The sequence below is a fragment of the Ananas comosus genome, linkage group 5 (genome assembly GCF_001540865.1).
Source record: "Ananas comosus cultivar F153 linkage group 5, ASM154086v1, whole genome shotgun sequence".
NCBI classification, from domain to species: domain Eukaryota; kingdom Viridiplantae; phylum Streptophyta; class Magnoliopsida; order Poales; family Bromeliaceae; genus Ananas; species Ananas comosus.
The window spans coordinates 3,815,344-3,828,056 of NC_033625.1; the positions used below are offsets into that span (position 1 = coordinate 3,815,344).

Genomic DNA, 12,713 nt, shown 5'->3' on the forward strand with positions numbered 1-12,713 from the left:
TTCCCACCCAGCTCCCATAACACACAATGTAAGTTCAGTAAACAATCGTATAATTTAATCCCAGATAACAAGCCACGACAATAAAATTCACTGAAAAAACACATATGTAACAATCCTTGCTGAGCCATTTCAACACCAGAGCAAACTCCACAACTGATACACCTCCATCTGATGCTTCTCCAGCGTGATTTTACCTTTTGCTGAAAAAAGAAATAAAGATACAGCTGCACAACAGAAAGCAAATGAAGAAGTCGTCCACAATTTGAACAGCATTTCTTCCAGCACTTCTGCAGCATCAGCTTCGTAAGGCACCGCCCTTATTTTTATTGTTTTTTCCATTACATGTCAACAGTTAACTTACAGAAAAGTATACAGAAGCCCCCTCAGAGTACGGATGATTAATACATAACTATAGGTACGTACACACAAATTGCAATTACGCTGCTCAACCAAAACATACCGTGACTAGAGCTTCCTTTATCTATCACTACGTTTCCAAAAGGAGCTATATTCTTAGACAACGCATCCATCCAAGCAGGCTCGCAAACATGCACAACTACAACCAATCTCGCGCACCAGAGGTCTTAAATGAGTCAAGACTTGAAGCATTCAACTCACCAAAACTTCGCCGCCACCTTTTGCGCCTCATCTCCTTTTGACCGGCGTTCTTGATCTACGCCGCCTGTAATTAAAGGTCAAACTAGTCGGCGGATGATACTAATTTGGCAAATACCGTCTAAAAGTAAAACAATGCCTAGGAAGTCCCATTCCCTGAATCACCTGGAACAACAACTTTTTGTGAAGTATTAAAGAGTACATGTGTTTCGGCCTCTTACCTCTCTGTAGAAGTATAAGGAGAATGCCTGCGGTGAGAATGCTTGCTATTTGGAGACCGCGAAACATGTCTAGAGATAAAGACATAATACTGATAGGGTAAGTAAACTAGAAAAACATAAAGATGAACCTGATATCTCTTCACTCATCTTGAATATTACCTGCAGATATCACTACTTAATTTTCTGAATTGATTAGCAGATAACAAAACGCAAATAACAATCACCAGAAGATATGTTCAGGTACAGCTATCTGATGCAGAAATTGCATGGAAAAATCTCAGAATCTACTCATAAACATATATTTTCCAGCACCCCAGATTCTACACCTTAGTCACAAAGTCACCATTGCCGCACAGTAAGAAATATCCAGACAAGCAGAGAAAACAAAAGAATCCAAACAATAGGGTCACACTATCCATCATTATTCTCTATTTCCTAGTTACTACACCTTACCATAATAGTATTCTATTTTGGTCTTTAGCTACAAAACATAAACCGTCTTTCCCTTTGGTAACGGCATGACAAATACAGTTACTAATAAAGCAGTTTATTCAAAGTAACTTAGGATTCGAAGTACAGAAGGATTCCCCTTCCCTTGAAGAGAAGTAAGTGATGAAATCTCATCCTCTCAAAAAGATGGGACGTGTATTACTAAGTGACTTAACCTATCAACCACAGGTGAACCTCTAAGACAACTAGTAATTAGCCAACCCAACTGCCTTATCTTCTGAACACCCGTATCATCGCATTCGCACCTTCCCTCATATGTATGTAAGAACTACATAAATGTAAGCACACTGTTGCATCCATAAAATCTTTACTAACTTCTTAATTTGCATTATCATTTGAAGAGCTAGAAAAATATATTAGAGAAAAAAAAAAACATGTTTCAGATTAAACAAAAGAAACAAGGAAGCAAACTTGTTACTGAGGGAGGTCTTTTATGCTGTTCATGATCATGTGGTCCAACAGATTTTATAGGTAGAAAGAACAAAAAAGGCACAGGAAGGCAGACTAAGCAATGAGCAAATTTATTTACGATGCATGCCCTTGAAAACTATGAAATATTATCGACTAACAACAGTTTCAGACAAAACCAGGTTAAAATTATTAAAAGAAAGGAACTTATCACTTTCAGAGTACCTGTTCCTGGACCTTGTAGGTGATCGCGACAAACTACTTCTGCATGATTGCAACTTCCTACAGTAGATAGCGCAACTATCAAACATACCACAAGTGAACAACTGATTAGCAAAGACATATGAGCATGTCCATTTATTTTGTACCTCCTTTTCGAATTCTCAGAAGGCTCATCACTTGAAACACTCCCATGACCGCGCAATGAGTTATCTTTGCTACTCCTACCTCGAGGTGATGGAGATCTTTTACTGCTATTCCTCGCAGAATCCTTTGTAACTCGTCTCGATCTATCTTCTTTCTCCTCCCTTGCTTGTTCTCTTTTTCTATCAGTGCCGTCTTTACTTTTTTCTCTTTTATCTTTGGTGGCATCCTTTCTGTCAACTTTGGTATCTTGGTGTTTTGAATTGCTTCTACCATCAGACTCCCTCACATCTACCCTAGTGCTCCTATCCTTTGGCTTCTCTTTCGAACTTTCCTTCTTATATATTCTCTCCTTTACTTTAGTGCTATCATTGCAATTGCTTGGATTGGTTCCTCTAGGAACTTCATATCCTGTTTTCACGACGCTATCCTTCCCCTCTTTAACAGAATCTTCTTTGTTGCTCACTTGCTCTGTACGTCTTGAAATGCTTTTAGATTCTCCAGCATGAACCTCTCCTGAAGTTGATTTCCCATTCTTAGCATCCCCACCAGTTAATTCGCATGCAATAGTATCCTTCCTACCAACTGCATCCAGAGCTTCATTGCTATACTTCCTCTTCAGTGATTTCTCATGAGTTGACAAATCATCACAAGAAGTTGAGACATCTTGCATCAGAGAATTTTTGTCATTTTCCCTGACACTGCTGCTTCGGGAAGGTTGGTCACTTCTGTCTTTCCCAATCTCAGCATTGTGCGATCCTCCATTAGGCTCCTCATTCTTTATCACCACATCTTGTTTATCCATGCCCTCAAGTACATTTTGGGAAGATTGGCCATTGTTTGCCTGCTGATGAGAAGAATTAGCTGTTCTCTCCAGAGTGATCAAATTTGAGGGTTGACTTCTAATGTCATTGCCATCATCCTCATCTGAATCATAATTAGCAAGACCAAGAACATCTCCTCTAGGAGAGCTTTGGGCAGAATCTCCATTACGACCACTATCTTTGTTATCTGCTGTTTTAACTGGGATCAGAATCTTTGCTGATGCCTTGGGTGTTGAAATTGCTGAATGTGGCACCTTGGAATCCACAAGATCAGCAGGCTCAGTAGGCTCATGAACTGCAGCCAAAAGAAGCAATCAAGATGCAACCGTTTTCTACTTAACTAACGTACAAAGAAAGTAATAGAAAATAGGCTAAAAAAACTAAAAAAGTAATTCTTTTGACCTTCGACAGTCAGATCATCTTCATTTAGAACTTTGGTAGCGATTTCATCAAAAAGATCATCAGTAACCTGTTAAAGGGAAAATAAATCATAATAAGAGAAATTCCATTTAAGATGTTAAAATCATCAAGAATGAAAGAATAACCTTCATCAAAACTTCAGTTAACACACGTTTTATTTCCTGGTTGATCGCCGCTGTTCGTGCTGCTTCCACTTCATCCTACATATAAGGGGTAAAAAGGACTTATGCGGAGTAAAGGTAGTAAAAGTATGCATATGTCTATATCCAGATATTTGAATGATATTTGACATGAAATGCCAAGAGCATTAGAACCTTTCTGCTATTAACAGAACCTTCAGTCCAATTAAATCCTCCAGGGACTCAAGGTTCATGCCTGTAGGACCTCCAAGGTACATACCTCTAGGCCTCTACTTATATTCTGCTAATAGCAGACATTCATAGCTGTCTATAAAGACCATAAGGTTCTACTCTATTAAGAAAAATAACATACATAAATAAGGTGACTAGAGGTCAACATCAGCTCGAGCTCAAGTAATACATTAAGGCGAAGGAGACACTAATGTTTCATCATTTATAATAGCCATTTATCCCCTTCATTCCCTCCACCCTTGCGTGGGGCGCCAAAACAAACAAACAACAAAAAGGAAAAAAACAACAACAACAACACAGACCCAACAAAAAAAAAATCCACAAAAATACAAACCCCAAAAAAGAGAGAAGCATGGCCCATATCTTATATCTACCAAAGAAAAAAAAAAAAAAAAAAAAAAGAGAAGCAAAATTTCCAAAACACTCCAAGGAAATGTACATTGACTAATATACAATGAAATATGACAACACATTCTAAGAGAAAAGCTCTTAGTATGCACAAACAATAAAGATTATCATGTTAAAGAAGGAAACGATACCTCATCATCTTCTTCATCTTCAGTGGACTTATTTGAATCAATGCTCTTGCTGTCAACTTGATCAGCCTTTTTGAATAATTTTTCAGCATCTTCAGATCCAACAGAATGGAAAGAATTTCCATCCTGGTGATTTGGTGCCGCACCAGCAAGAACAGATTTATTTTTCAATATTTCTTCTCGAAGCCAATTAGGTACCGCAGACTGCAATAGAGAGAAACACAGCATGTGACTCGCCTAGTGAAATAAGTGCACTATATAAGAAAAGTGAAGCATAGAAACAAAACTACTTTTTTCGGACGCTCGGGAAGATTAAAAGAACCATTAATATCCCCAGGAAAAGCCGAAGCAGGATGAAGGGATGTCCCAGCACCTACACCAAAAGGTACAGGAGGAACGCCAGGCCTATAGCTTGGTGCAGGAATCCTCCCAAAGGGCGGCGCAGGGTGGATAGGTAAGGAAGGTTGTGATACAACAGAAAGATCCATCTGCGATGTTTAACAGCTAGAGTCAATATCTAAACATGCAAGAGAAGCAGTGTTCCTTTTCTTAAAAAACAAAATAATAATAAAAAAATTGTGTATGCTGAACCTGTGTTCCGGATGGAGGTAGAGGAGCTTGAGGAAAGAACCCTGCAGTCCCAGTTGGAGTCCAAGCATGAGGAGCTGTTGTAATTGTTGCATCATGAGCCACTGTTCCGACAGGCCCTACTGATTCGCTATGACTATAATTAGAATCCAACGGACGGTTACTTGGATCAGCTATCGACTTGGCAGTTTGCACCCCGTGATTGAAATGAAACTGTTCGAGGGATGGATTCCTGACAGGTATAGCAGATGGAGGAGCAACAAATCCATCTTGAAGTGACGACGATGCATTCAAAGACGGTGTTAGCTGCGAGTTCCTGCCTTGGATCAAAACATCTTCCTTACCTGCCATTACATGGCATAGTCAAAGGGCAGAATGATCAAGCATTTGAGAAGTATAAATTATGAATCAGATCATCCCACAATCAGCATTCCACATAAAGTGATAATGTGATATTTAATATTATATGGCCCTTGAGTGCATTGGATAGGAGGAATAACCAGATTCCTGGCATTTAAACATGGCAAACGATGTTGGACCGACAGAATATATCAACAAAATAAATTATTGTTACACTTAAGTGTACTATATTATGAGGAAAAAGATGGTGTGAAGGGAAAGTAGTTTGACAATTGATGAGAGCATGCAACACTGATCCATTTGTATTCATCTTTTAGGCATGATTAGAAAAGGCCACATGAACTTAATAAATGCCACGTTTACACATGATATTGTAAATAATATCGAAACCACACTCAAGAATATAAATGGCTTTCACCCAGACTAATATGAGTAAAAAGTCAATCATCTATAGCCCATAATTTATGAACTAGCAAGGAGAGTATGGTCCACATGCAAATCCAATTGTTCAAAGAGATATTACCTGGGGTAGAAGAATTACTATAAGACACCTCCTGCTCATAGACGGAGCGAAATGAACCAAAATACCTCTGAGGCGAAGCAACTCGATCTTTATCAGCAACAGTAACTTCATCTCCAGCATTCTGAGGCACTCGTCCATCAGTACCATAAGATGATCCAGAGCTAATGAATGATGTACCATGCAAATGATTAACTTCTTTCTGTTGATCCGTGTGGTTTTGATTAGTTGATTGAGGAAGTGATGGATGTGGAATTTCTTTTGGATGGCTAGCAGATAACTGATACTGCTCGTGGTAAGTATAATTATTCTCTTCCACTCTACCAATCGGCATGTTGTGCGGCTGTGCATGATGGCTCTCAGTCGCATTAGCAGCTGCCCATGCTTTGGCCTTAGCAGCCCAATCTTCCTCATTATTGAAGGGAAGGCTCCTATCTATCCTTCCATAGTCACATGACAACAACAAGAAGGAAACATGATAATGATGATTTTTTTTCAGGTTTGATAACTAAGAAGAATCGAAAATAATATTAGAAAAAGAAGGAAAAAAAAAAAAAGATACCACATTGCCAGTCTGATTATTGCACAACAACGTATAATAGTTATCTGACCCCGGCCGAAGAATTACCAAGCATGATACTATTTTACAACCTCATAGTATACAGAAGAGTAAGATAAATAAAGTACAAAATCAATCCCTAACATAAATATTGATACGGATGGAATACATTGTCAATATTCATGCTCTCAAGTGTGTTAGGAAAAGTTCTAGAAATATACAAGCTTCTGAATTCGGAACTCCTGCCTTTCGTAGGAAAAAGTAAAGAGTGCTTTAGACAAGAAGTTCTAATTTGGGTCCATAAAACTATATAATTATTTTAAAAGAATGTTAATAAATATCTCAAAATCAAAAAAAAGTGCAACTATCGAACATTTTGAACAGACAAAAACCACAAGAAATTAGAAAACAAAAGAGAATGAAGAACAACATGAAGCTTTACAACTCAAAGTTAATACAGATGGACAGAAACCTCCACGATCAAATTATTAGTGCTAGACAAGAGTATATAGCAAATGTAATGGTGATGCTGAGTGGATATTAACAGTAAAAAGCCGAACTAAGATTCCCCAAGAAATGCCAAAGAAGATTCATGAATCAGCGGGCTAGCACAATTGAGGGTTATGCTGAGGTGAAAAACAAAATTAATTGGAAAAGGTTGAATTAGCATTTTAAAGCAAATGCAAATCTAAATTCATGAAAAAAAAAAAAAGCAAATCTAAAAAAATTTATAATAAAATGCTGAGAACCACTAAAAATCGCATAAAAATAATACGTATGTGTTAGATATATTTTTGAGAGAAAAAAGGCCTTGAGCATTCAATAAAATGCCAATGTATACAGTGATTGTGCCAAGTCATTTTTTTTAGTAAATCCTGAAGATCTACATATAAAATGCCAATTTTTCATGGTAGCATAAACTTCTAAGAGATTACAAGAATTTTTTTAAAAAAAAATTCCAATACATGCTCAAGCATAGTGGCTGTCATATAGAAACAAACCTGGGTATTCCCATCCTTGGTTTTGGTTTTGAGCCCAAGATTGGTTTGCCCATCCCTGCAAATTAGCCATTACATACAACATTAGACACTGATACCCCAAAAAAAGAGATGCAAAAACATTCTAACAACCTCAGAAATATTGTTCCAATAAAGGCAAGTTCTACATGTCATCGATCCCGACGAATTTCCCTAAAACATATCTATCTTCGCACCGAAGCCGATTTCGTACATACAGAACAATTCGAAAAAAAACCAATAAGGAAGTTCTTGACTGATTGCTACCTGATTGGGCAGAGGATAAGACGAAGGCGGCGGCGGCGGAGGAGGAAGATGATGATGAGGCGGCTGCGGCGGCGGCGGGGGGACGTGGAGGAGATGAGGCGCGGCGGCCGGAGGCGGCGGGTGAGGGGAGAGGGAGGGGTATTGGTGGGGATAAGGCGGGAGCGGAGGGTGCGGGGCGTGGTAGGGGGCGGCGGAGAGATAGGGCGATGGGAAGTGGGGCTGCGGCGGAGGAGGAGGAGGAGAGGGGAGGTGGTGGCGATCGGGAGGAGGCCATTGATGGGGAAGGGGAAGGGGAGGAGAGGGGTAGGGGTAGGGTTGGGGGTGGTGGGGATAAGGAGGGAGGTGGTGAGGCGACGGCGATGAGGAAGAGGGAGGGTTTGGAGGTGGATGATACCAGAGAGGGGCTTGCGCGTGGTATTGGTGTTGGTGCTGGTGCTGGTGTTGTTGAGGGTGCGGTTGTGGTGGTGGAGGAGGAGGAGGATCGGCTGGACCAAAGCTGCCGGGTGGGAAGGCGTCCATGGCGAGGGACGGTCGGCCGGAGTCTCGGGGCTTTCAGGGACGGGATTCGGAAAAGGGTGAGAGAGAGAGAGAGAGAGAGAAAGAGAGAGAGCAGGAAGACGGCGATTCTGCGCCGAAGGTAGGGCTGACAGCCGGATTGGGTTTAGGAGCCTGCCGCCTTGAGAACTCGAGCCCGGCCCAAGATCTTGGAAGAGCGTGCATGATAGTATGATACCCTACCCCAGTCTGGGCCTAGCCCACCAAATGCCAATTTTTATTTTTATTTTATTGACAAAGAATATGCCAGTTTAATTGAAACTTTTGATTTTACCATCTACAATATTTGGGGCGTGTTTGGTTCGCTTCTTTTTCACCCTGAAATCAGAATCGAAATGGATAAATCCGTTTGTGGGTGTTTGGTACGCGGGAATTCCATTCCGATTCCGATTTCCGAGTGGAATGGGAATCCCTCAATCACCTCTTTTTCAATCCGGCCTTTTCAATCCGGCCTAGAAGGTCGGATTGAAAGTTGAATCCGGACGGAATGGATATTTATTCGGATTAAATTTATTTTTTCAACTTTTTTAATTAAAATATGAGTTAAAATTTTAAAATTAAATATATAATTTTAAATTTTAATTTAAACTTAAATTAAAAATTAAAATTTAATCAAGTATTTCGAATCTAACTTATGAATTTGAATTTAAATTAAATTTTAATTTATATAAAACTTATGAATTTGAATTTAAATTAAATTTTAATTTATATAAAGTTTTATTCAAATTTTATTTAAAATTTAAATTAAATTTATGTATTCAAATTAAAATTTAAATTGTAATTTTAAATTTTAATTTGAATAAATCAAAATTTAGTTTCATATTTTAAATTATCCACTCAACTTCAAAGTTTAATTTTTTTAAAAAAATAGACTTAAAATTTTGACATTATTTCAAAATTTTGATGTAAATTTTTAATATTTAATTTTTAATTTGAATTTAAATTAATATATTATAAAGATAATGTTAGTATATTAATTTGATTACATTTTTTATATCCGCCTGAACCAAACACCGACAATGGGAATGATTTATTCCGATTCCGATTCAGGTGATGAACCAAACAGAATTAGGTAATGAGTCATTCCGATTCCGATTCCAGCTTATTTTGATTCCGATTCCGATTTCGATTCCGACTTCAAACCAAACGCGCCCTAACAGTATTATAATATTTTTATATAATATTTTATAACGTGATAATATATATTTCTTACCTAACGAAGTATTCTGTGCAAAATCTTATGAATATTATAATAAGCTAACTGTTTTAAAGGTTACAAACCTATTTAGATAAATTAAGTACATTTCTCTCTGAATTTTAATTGTGTATTAAATTTTAATTTCAACTTAACTGTATTTATATCATTTTTAAAAAAATTAAAGAATGCTTTATTAGCAAGAAATATAAAATAATTAAATTTTGAATTTAAAAGTTGGATGCCAACCATAAAGCAAAAGGCCAACAAAACTAAATACGTTACATAAAACCAAAAATACTAAAACAAGCGATGCTTTTCTTCCTCCGTTCCTGGTTAATATGCATAATGCTTTTCTTGCATAACCTCCCCCTCTACCCGCTACACGCGCTAAAGTTAGTTACTAACTAAATATTCAAGTACGATTTCTTTCTATGCATAGACCCCAACACAATCACCACTGTACTGCCAGAAAAATGAGGATGTTCGGTTTGGATGCCGTGCTTCTGCGGCTGCGGGGGTGGGCGAAGCCGTTCGAGCACGTGTCCGGCGCCTTCGCCTTCACGACCGGCACGGCCGCGGCCGTCTTCTTCATGCTGCTGCTGCTCTTGGTGCAGTTGAATGATATTTTCATGCTGCCGCGGGCAGCGAGGGGCGGCGGCGGCGGAGGCCGGGATTCGGAGAACTGCGATTGGACGGAGGGTGAGTGGGTATGGGACGAAGGGAGGCGATTGATTTACGAGCCCGCGGAGTGCCCGTTCGTCGATGAGGGCTTCCGTTGCACCGAGAATGGCCGGCCCGATAGCTTCTACGCCGACTGGCGGTGGCGGCCGGCGAACTGCAACCTCCCCAGGTTCCATTGCTAGAAATCTATAATCTTGTACTGATCTCATGAATGTTTGGCTCTGCCGTAGAATATACTATTGGCTGACGGAAAAAGATAATACTCAATACTATTAAAAATGATATAGAATATTTGAATTTTGTAACTTTTTAACATCATTTACACAGTGACTATGTCCTATGTGGGACTTTTCTTGATTAACATATAGAACAATACTAATTAATTAAGTTTCTGATAGAAATTTTTTCTTTAAGCTATTTGAATGGATCGTAATTTGTCTATTAGTTTTACTATTGAAAGCATCTTTCGTTCAATTGAATTTTGGTGACCTTCTTTAAATCCTGCACATAATAATTCTACTACCTAAATCATAAGGTTCTTCAATCCGCACATAATCACAAAGCAGAATTGCGTTGTCTACAGATATGTTCAAGTAAAAATAAACCAGAAATCAAGGACCTAAATGTATTTATTTTTTCTTTGCTTAGATTTGATGCTACGAACATGCTAGAGAAGCTTAGAGATAAAAGACTAGCATTTGTGGGTGACTCAATTGGTAGGAACCAATGGGAGTCCCTACTGTGCATGCTCTCCACTGCTGTTCAGAACAAGAGCTCAATCTATGAAGTGAATGGCAACCCAATCACAAAGCACATGGGCTTCTTAGCCTTCAGGTTCAGGGACTACAATTGCACTGTGGAGTACTACAGATCCCCCTTCCTGGTCCTTCAAGGCCGCGCCCCCGCCGGCGTGCCTGCGATCGTGAAAACCGTACTTAAGTTGGATACCGTGGATCGGTTGGCCGTTCACTGGAAAGATGCCGACATGCTCGTCTTTAACACCGGACACTGGTGGAACTACAAGAAGACGATGAGGGGGTAAATTATCATCTCTTTTAGGTTTTGTTTTTATTTCGGGAGGGAAAACTAGTAGGCTAATACTAGCTTGGTAACTAAACTGGATGCCAGGGGCTGTTACTTTCAAGAAGGAAATGAGGTGAGGATGGATATGACTGTTCACGGTGCATATCTGAGATCAATGAAAACACTGTTTGATTGGATTCAATTAGAAGTCAATACGAGTAAAACGCACGTCGTCTTTCGAACATATGCTCCTGTACATTTCAGGTTCGGCTTATGTCGTTTTGTTTTTTTTTTTTTTCCCTTTGAGAGAGCACGAAACTGAAACTTGGTTTTGTTTTTACGTTGTGATCTTTGCATAATTCTTGCATTTTCAAACTCATATTTTGCATGCTATTTAAGTGTGTATCAGTAAAGATCAATTTGCGTCTGTTTCGTTCCGAAACCCCTTTACATAATTTGCGGTTTGAGTTTACAACAGCATGTGTTTGGCAGGGGCGGCCACTGGCGGAGCGGCGGGGGTTGCGAAACGGAGACAATGCCGGAGTGGGGCTCTCCTCCCTCTTCGAAGCCGTGGGCTGATTTCTTGGAACCGTTTAGGGATCTGCACTCGAACAATTCTGCAAAGACCGATATAGACGTGTTGAATGTTACAAAAATGACGGCTCAACGGACAGACGGTCATCCATCGATATATTATCTCGGTGTGTCGGTCCGCGCCCCTCGTCATAGGCAGGACTGCAGCCACTGGTGCTTACCGGGAGTCCCCGACGCATGGAACGAGCTACTCTATGCACTATTCTTAAAGCGTCAATCTGCGACACATCGAGATTCGACTGTAAATATAGGATACTAGAATTGTTTTACCAGCTTTGCTCCAAATAGTTCCTCTGCGACACATCGAGATTCAACACATCAAGATTCGACTGTTGAAGGAGTGGGAACTGCTGCTCGATTCTATTTAGCACTACTACTACTTTTTTTTTTTTTTTTTTTTTTTTTTTTTTTTGGGCCCAGTTGCCCCACATCTGTAGCTTAATTCACCGATCAATGAATGAAGCGGGTAGTGTGCTACCTTCCTCTCAAAAAAAAAAAAGTTCCTCTGACNCGACTGTAAATATAGGATACTAGAATTGTTTTACCAGCTTTGCTCCAAATAGTTCCTCTGCGACACATCGAGATTCAACACATCAAGATTCGACTTAAGCTCTAAACGTCAAAACTGCTCGATTTTATTTAGCACTACTACTACTTTTTTTTTTTTTTTTTTTTTTTTTTTTTTCGGGGCCCAGTTGCCCCACATCTGTAGCTTAATTCACCGATCAATGAATGAAGCGGGTAGTGTGCTACCTTCCTCTCAAAAAAAAAAAAGTTCCTCTGACCATATTTTCATACAATTCAGATAACAAAACTTTAAGATGGCAGAGGAATTCTTTGGATGCAATTTAGAAGAAGAGCCATGCTTCTGTACATTTAAATTTAAGCTTCCTTTTGAGGGATTAGATAAATGGTAAGGTTAGCCCTCGTAAATGTAGAAAAGTTAAAATGGGATCCTGAGTTATATGAAAGATTACTTGATGCGACGTAACTTGAAATTATGCACATATAGTTTGGTTTACATTGATTTTCGTGTGTTTTTTTCTTGGGATGAAAATTCAAATTTCTGTGGCTTTTTCCAAAT

The 12,713-nt window shown here is 39.1% G+C and overlaps 2 protein-coding genes across 3 annotated transcripts; one reads left to right on the forward strand and one right to left on the reverse strand.

Annotated features, from left to right (window-relative positions):
• LOC109710616 (atrophin-1) lies at positions 106–8,217 on the reverse strand. 2 transcript variants are annotated; one of them, XM_020233329.1, is made up of 12 exons: positions 7,579–8,216; positions 7,297–7,351; positions 5,740–6,171; positions 4,860–5,200; positions 4,559–4,756; positions 4,272–4,472; positions 3,487–3,561; positions 3,344–3,410; positions 2,123–3,236; positions 1,980–2,036; positions 837–905; positions 106–682 (listed from the first exon to the last, which is right to left on the reverse strand). In XM_020233329.1, the coding sequence occupies exons 1-12, from the start codon at positions 8,095–8,097 to the stop codon at positions 646–648; spliced, it is 3,165 nt and encodes a 1,054-aa protein (XP_020088918.1). In that variant the 5' UTR covers positions 8,098–8,216; the 3' UTR covers positions 106–645. The 2 variants fall into 2 exon arrangements, with proteins under 2 accessions (XP_020088918.1, XP_020088919.1); XM_020233330.1 differs by having other exon boundaries at positions 106–995; positions 7,579–8,217.
• On the forward strand, positions 9,805–11,931 carry LOC109710415 (protein trichome birefringence-like 11). The gene is made up of 4 exons (XM_020232956.1): positions 9,805–10,181; positions 10,661–11,050; positions 11,141–11,299; positions 11,528–11,931. Exons 1-4 carry the CDS (start codon positions 9,805–9,807, stop codon positions 11,886–11,888), a joined length of 1,287 nt encoding a protein of 428 aa, XP_020088545.1. The 3' UTR covers positions 11,889–11,931.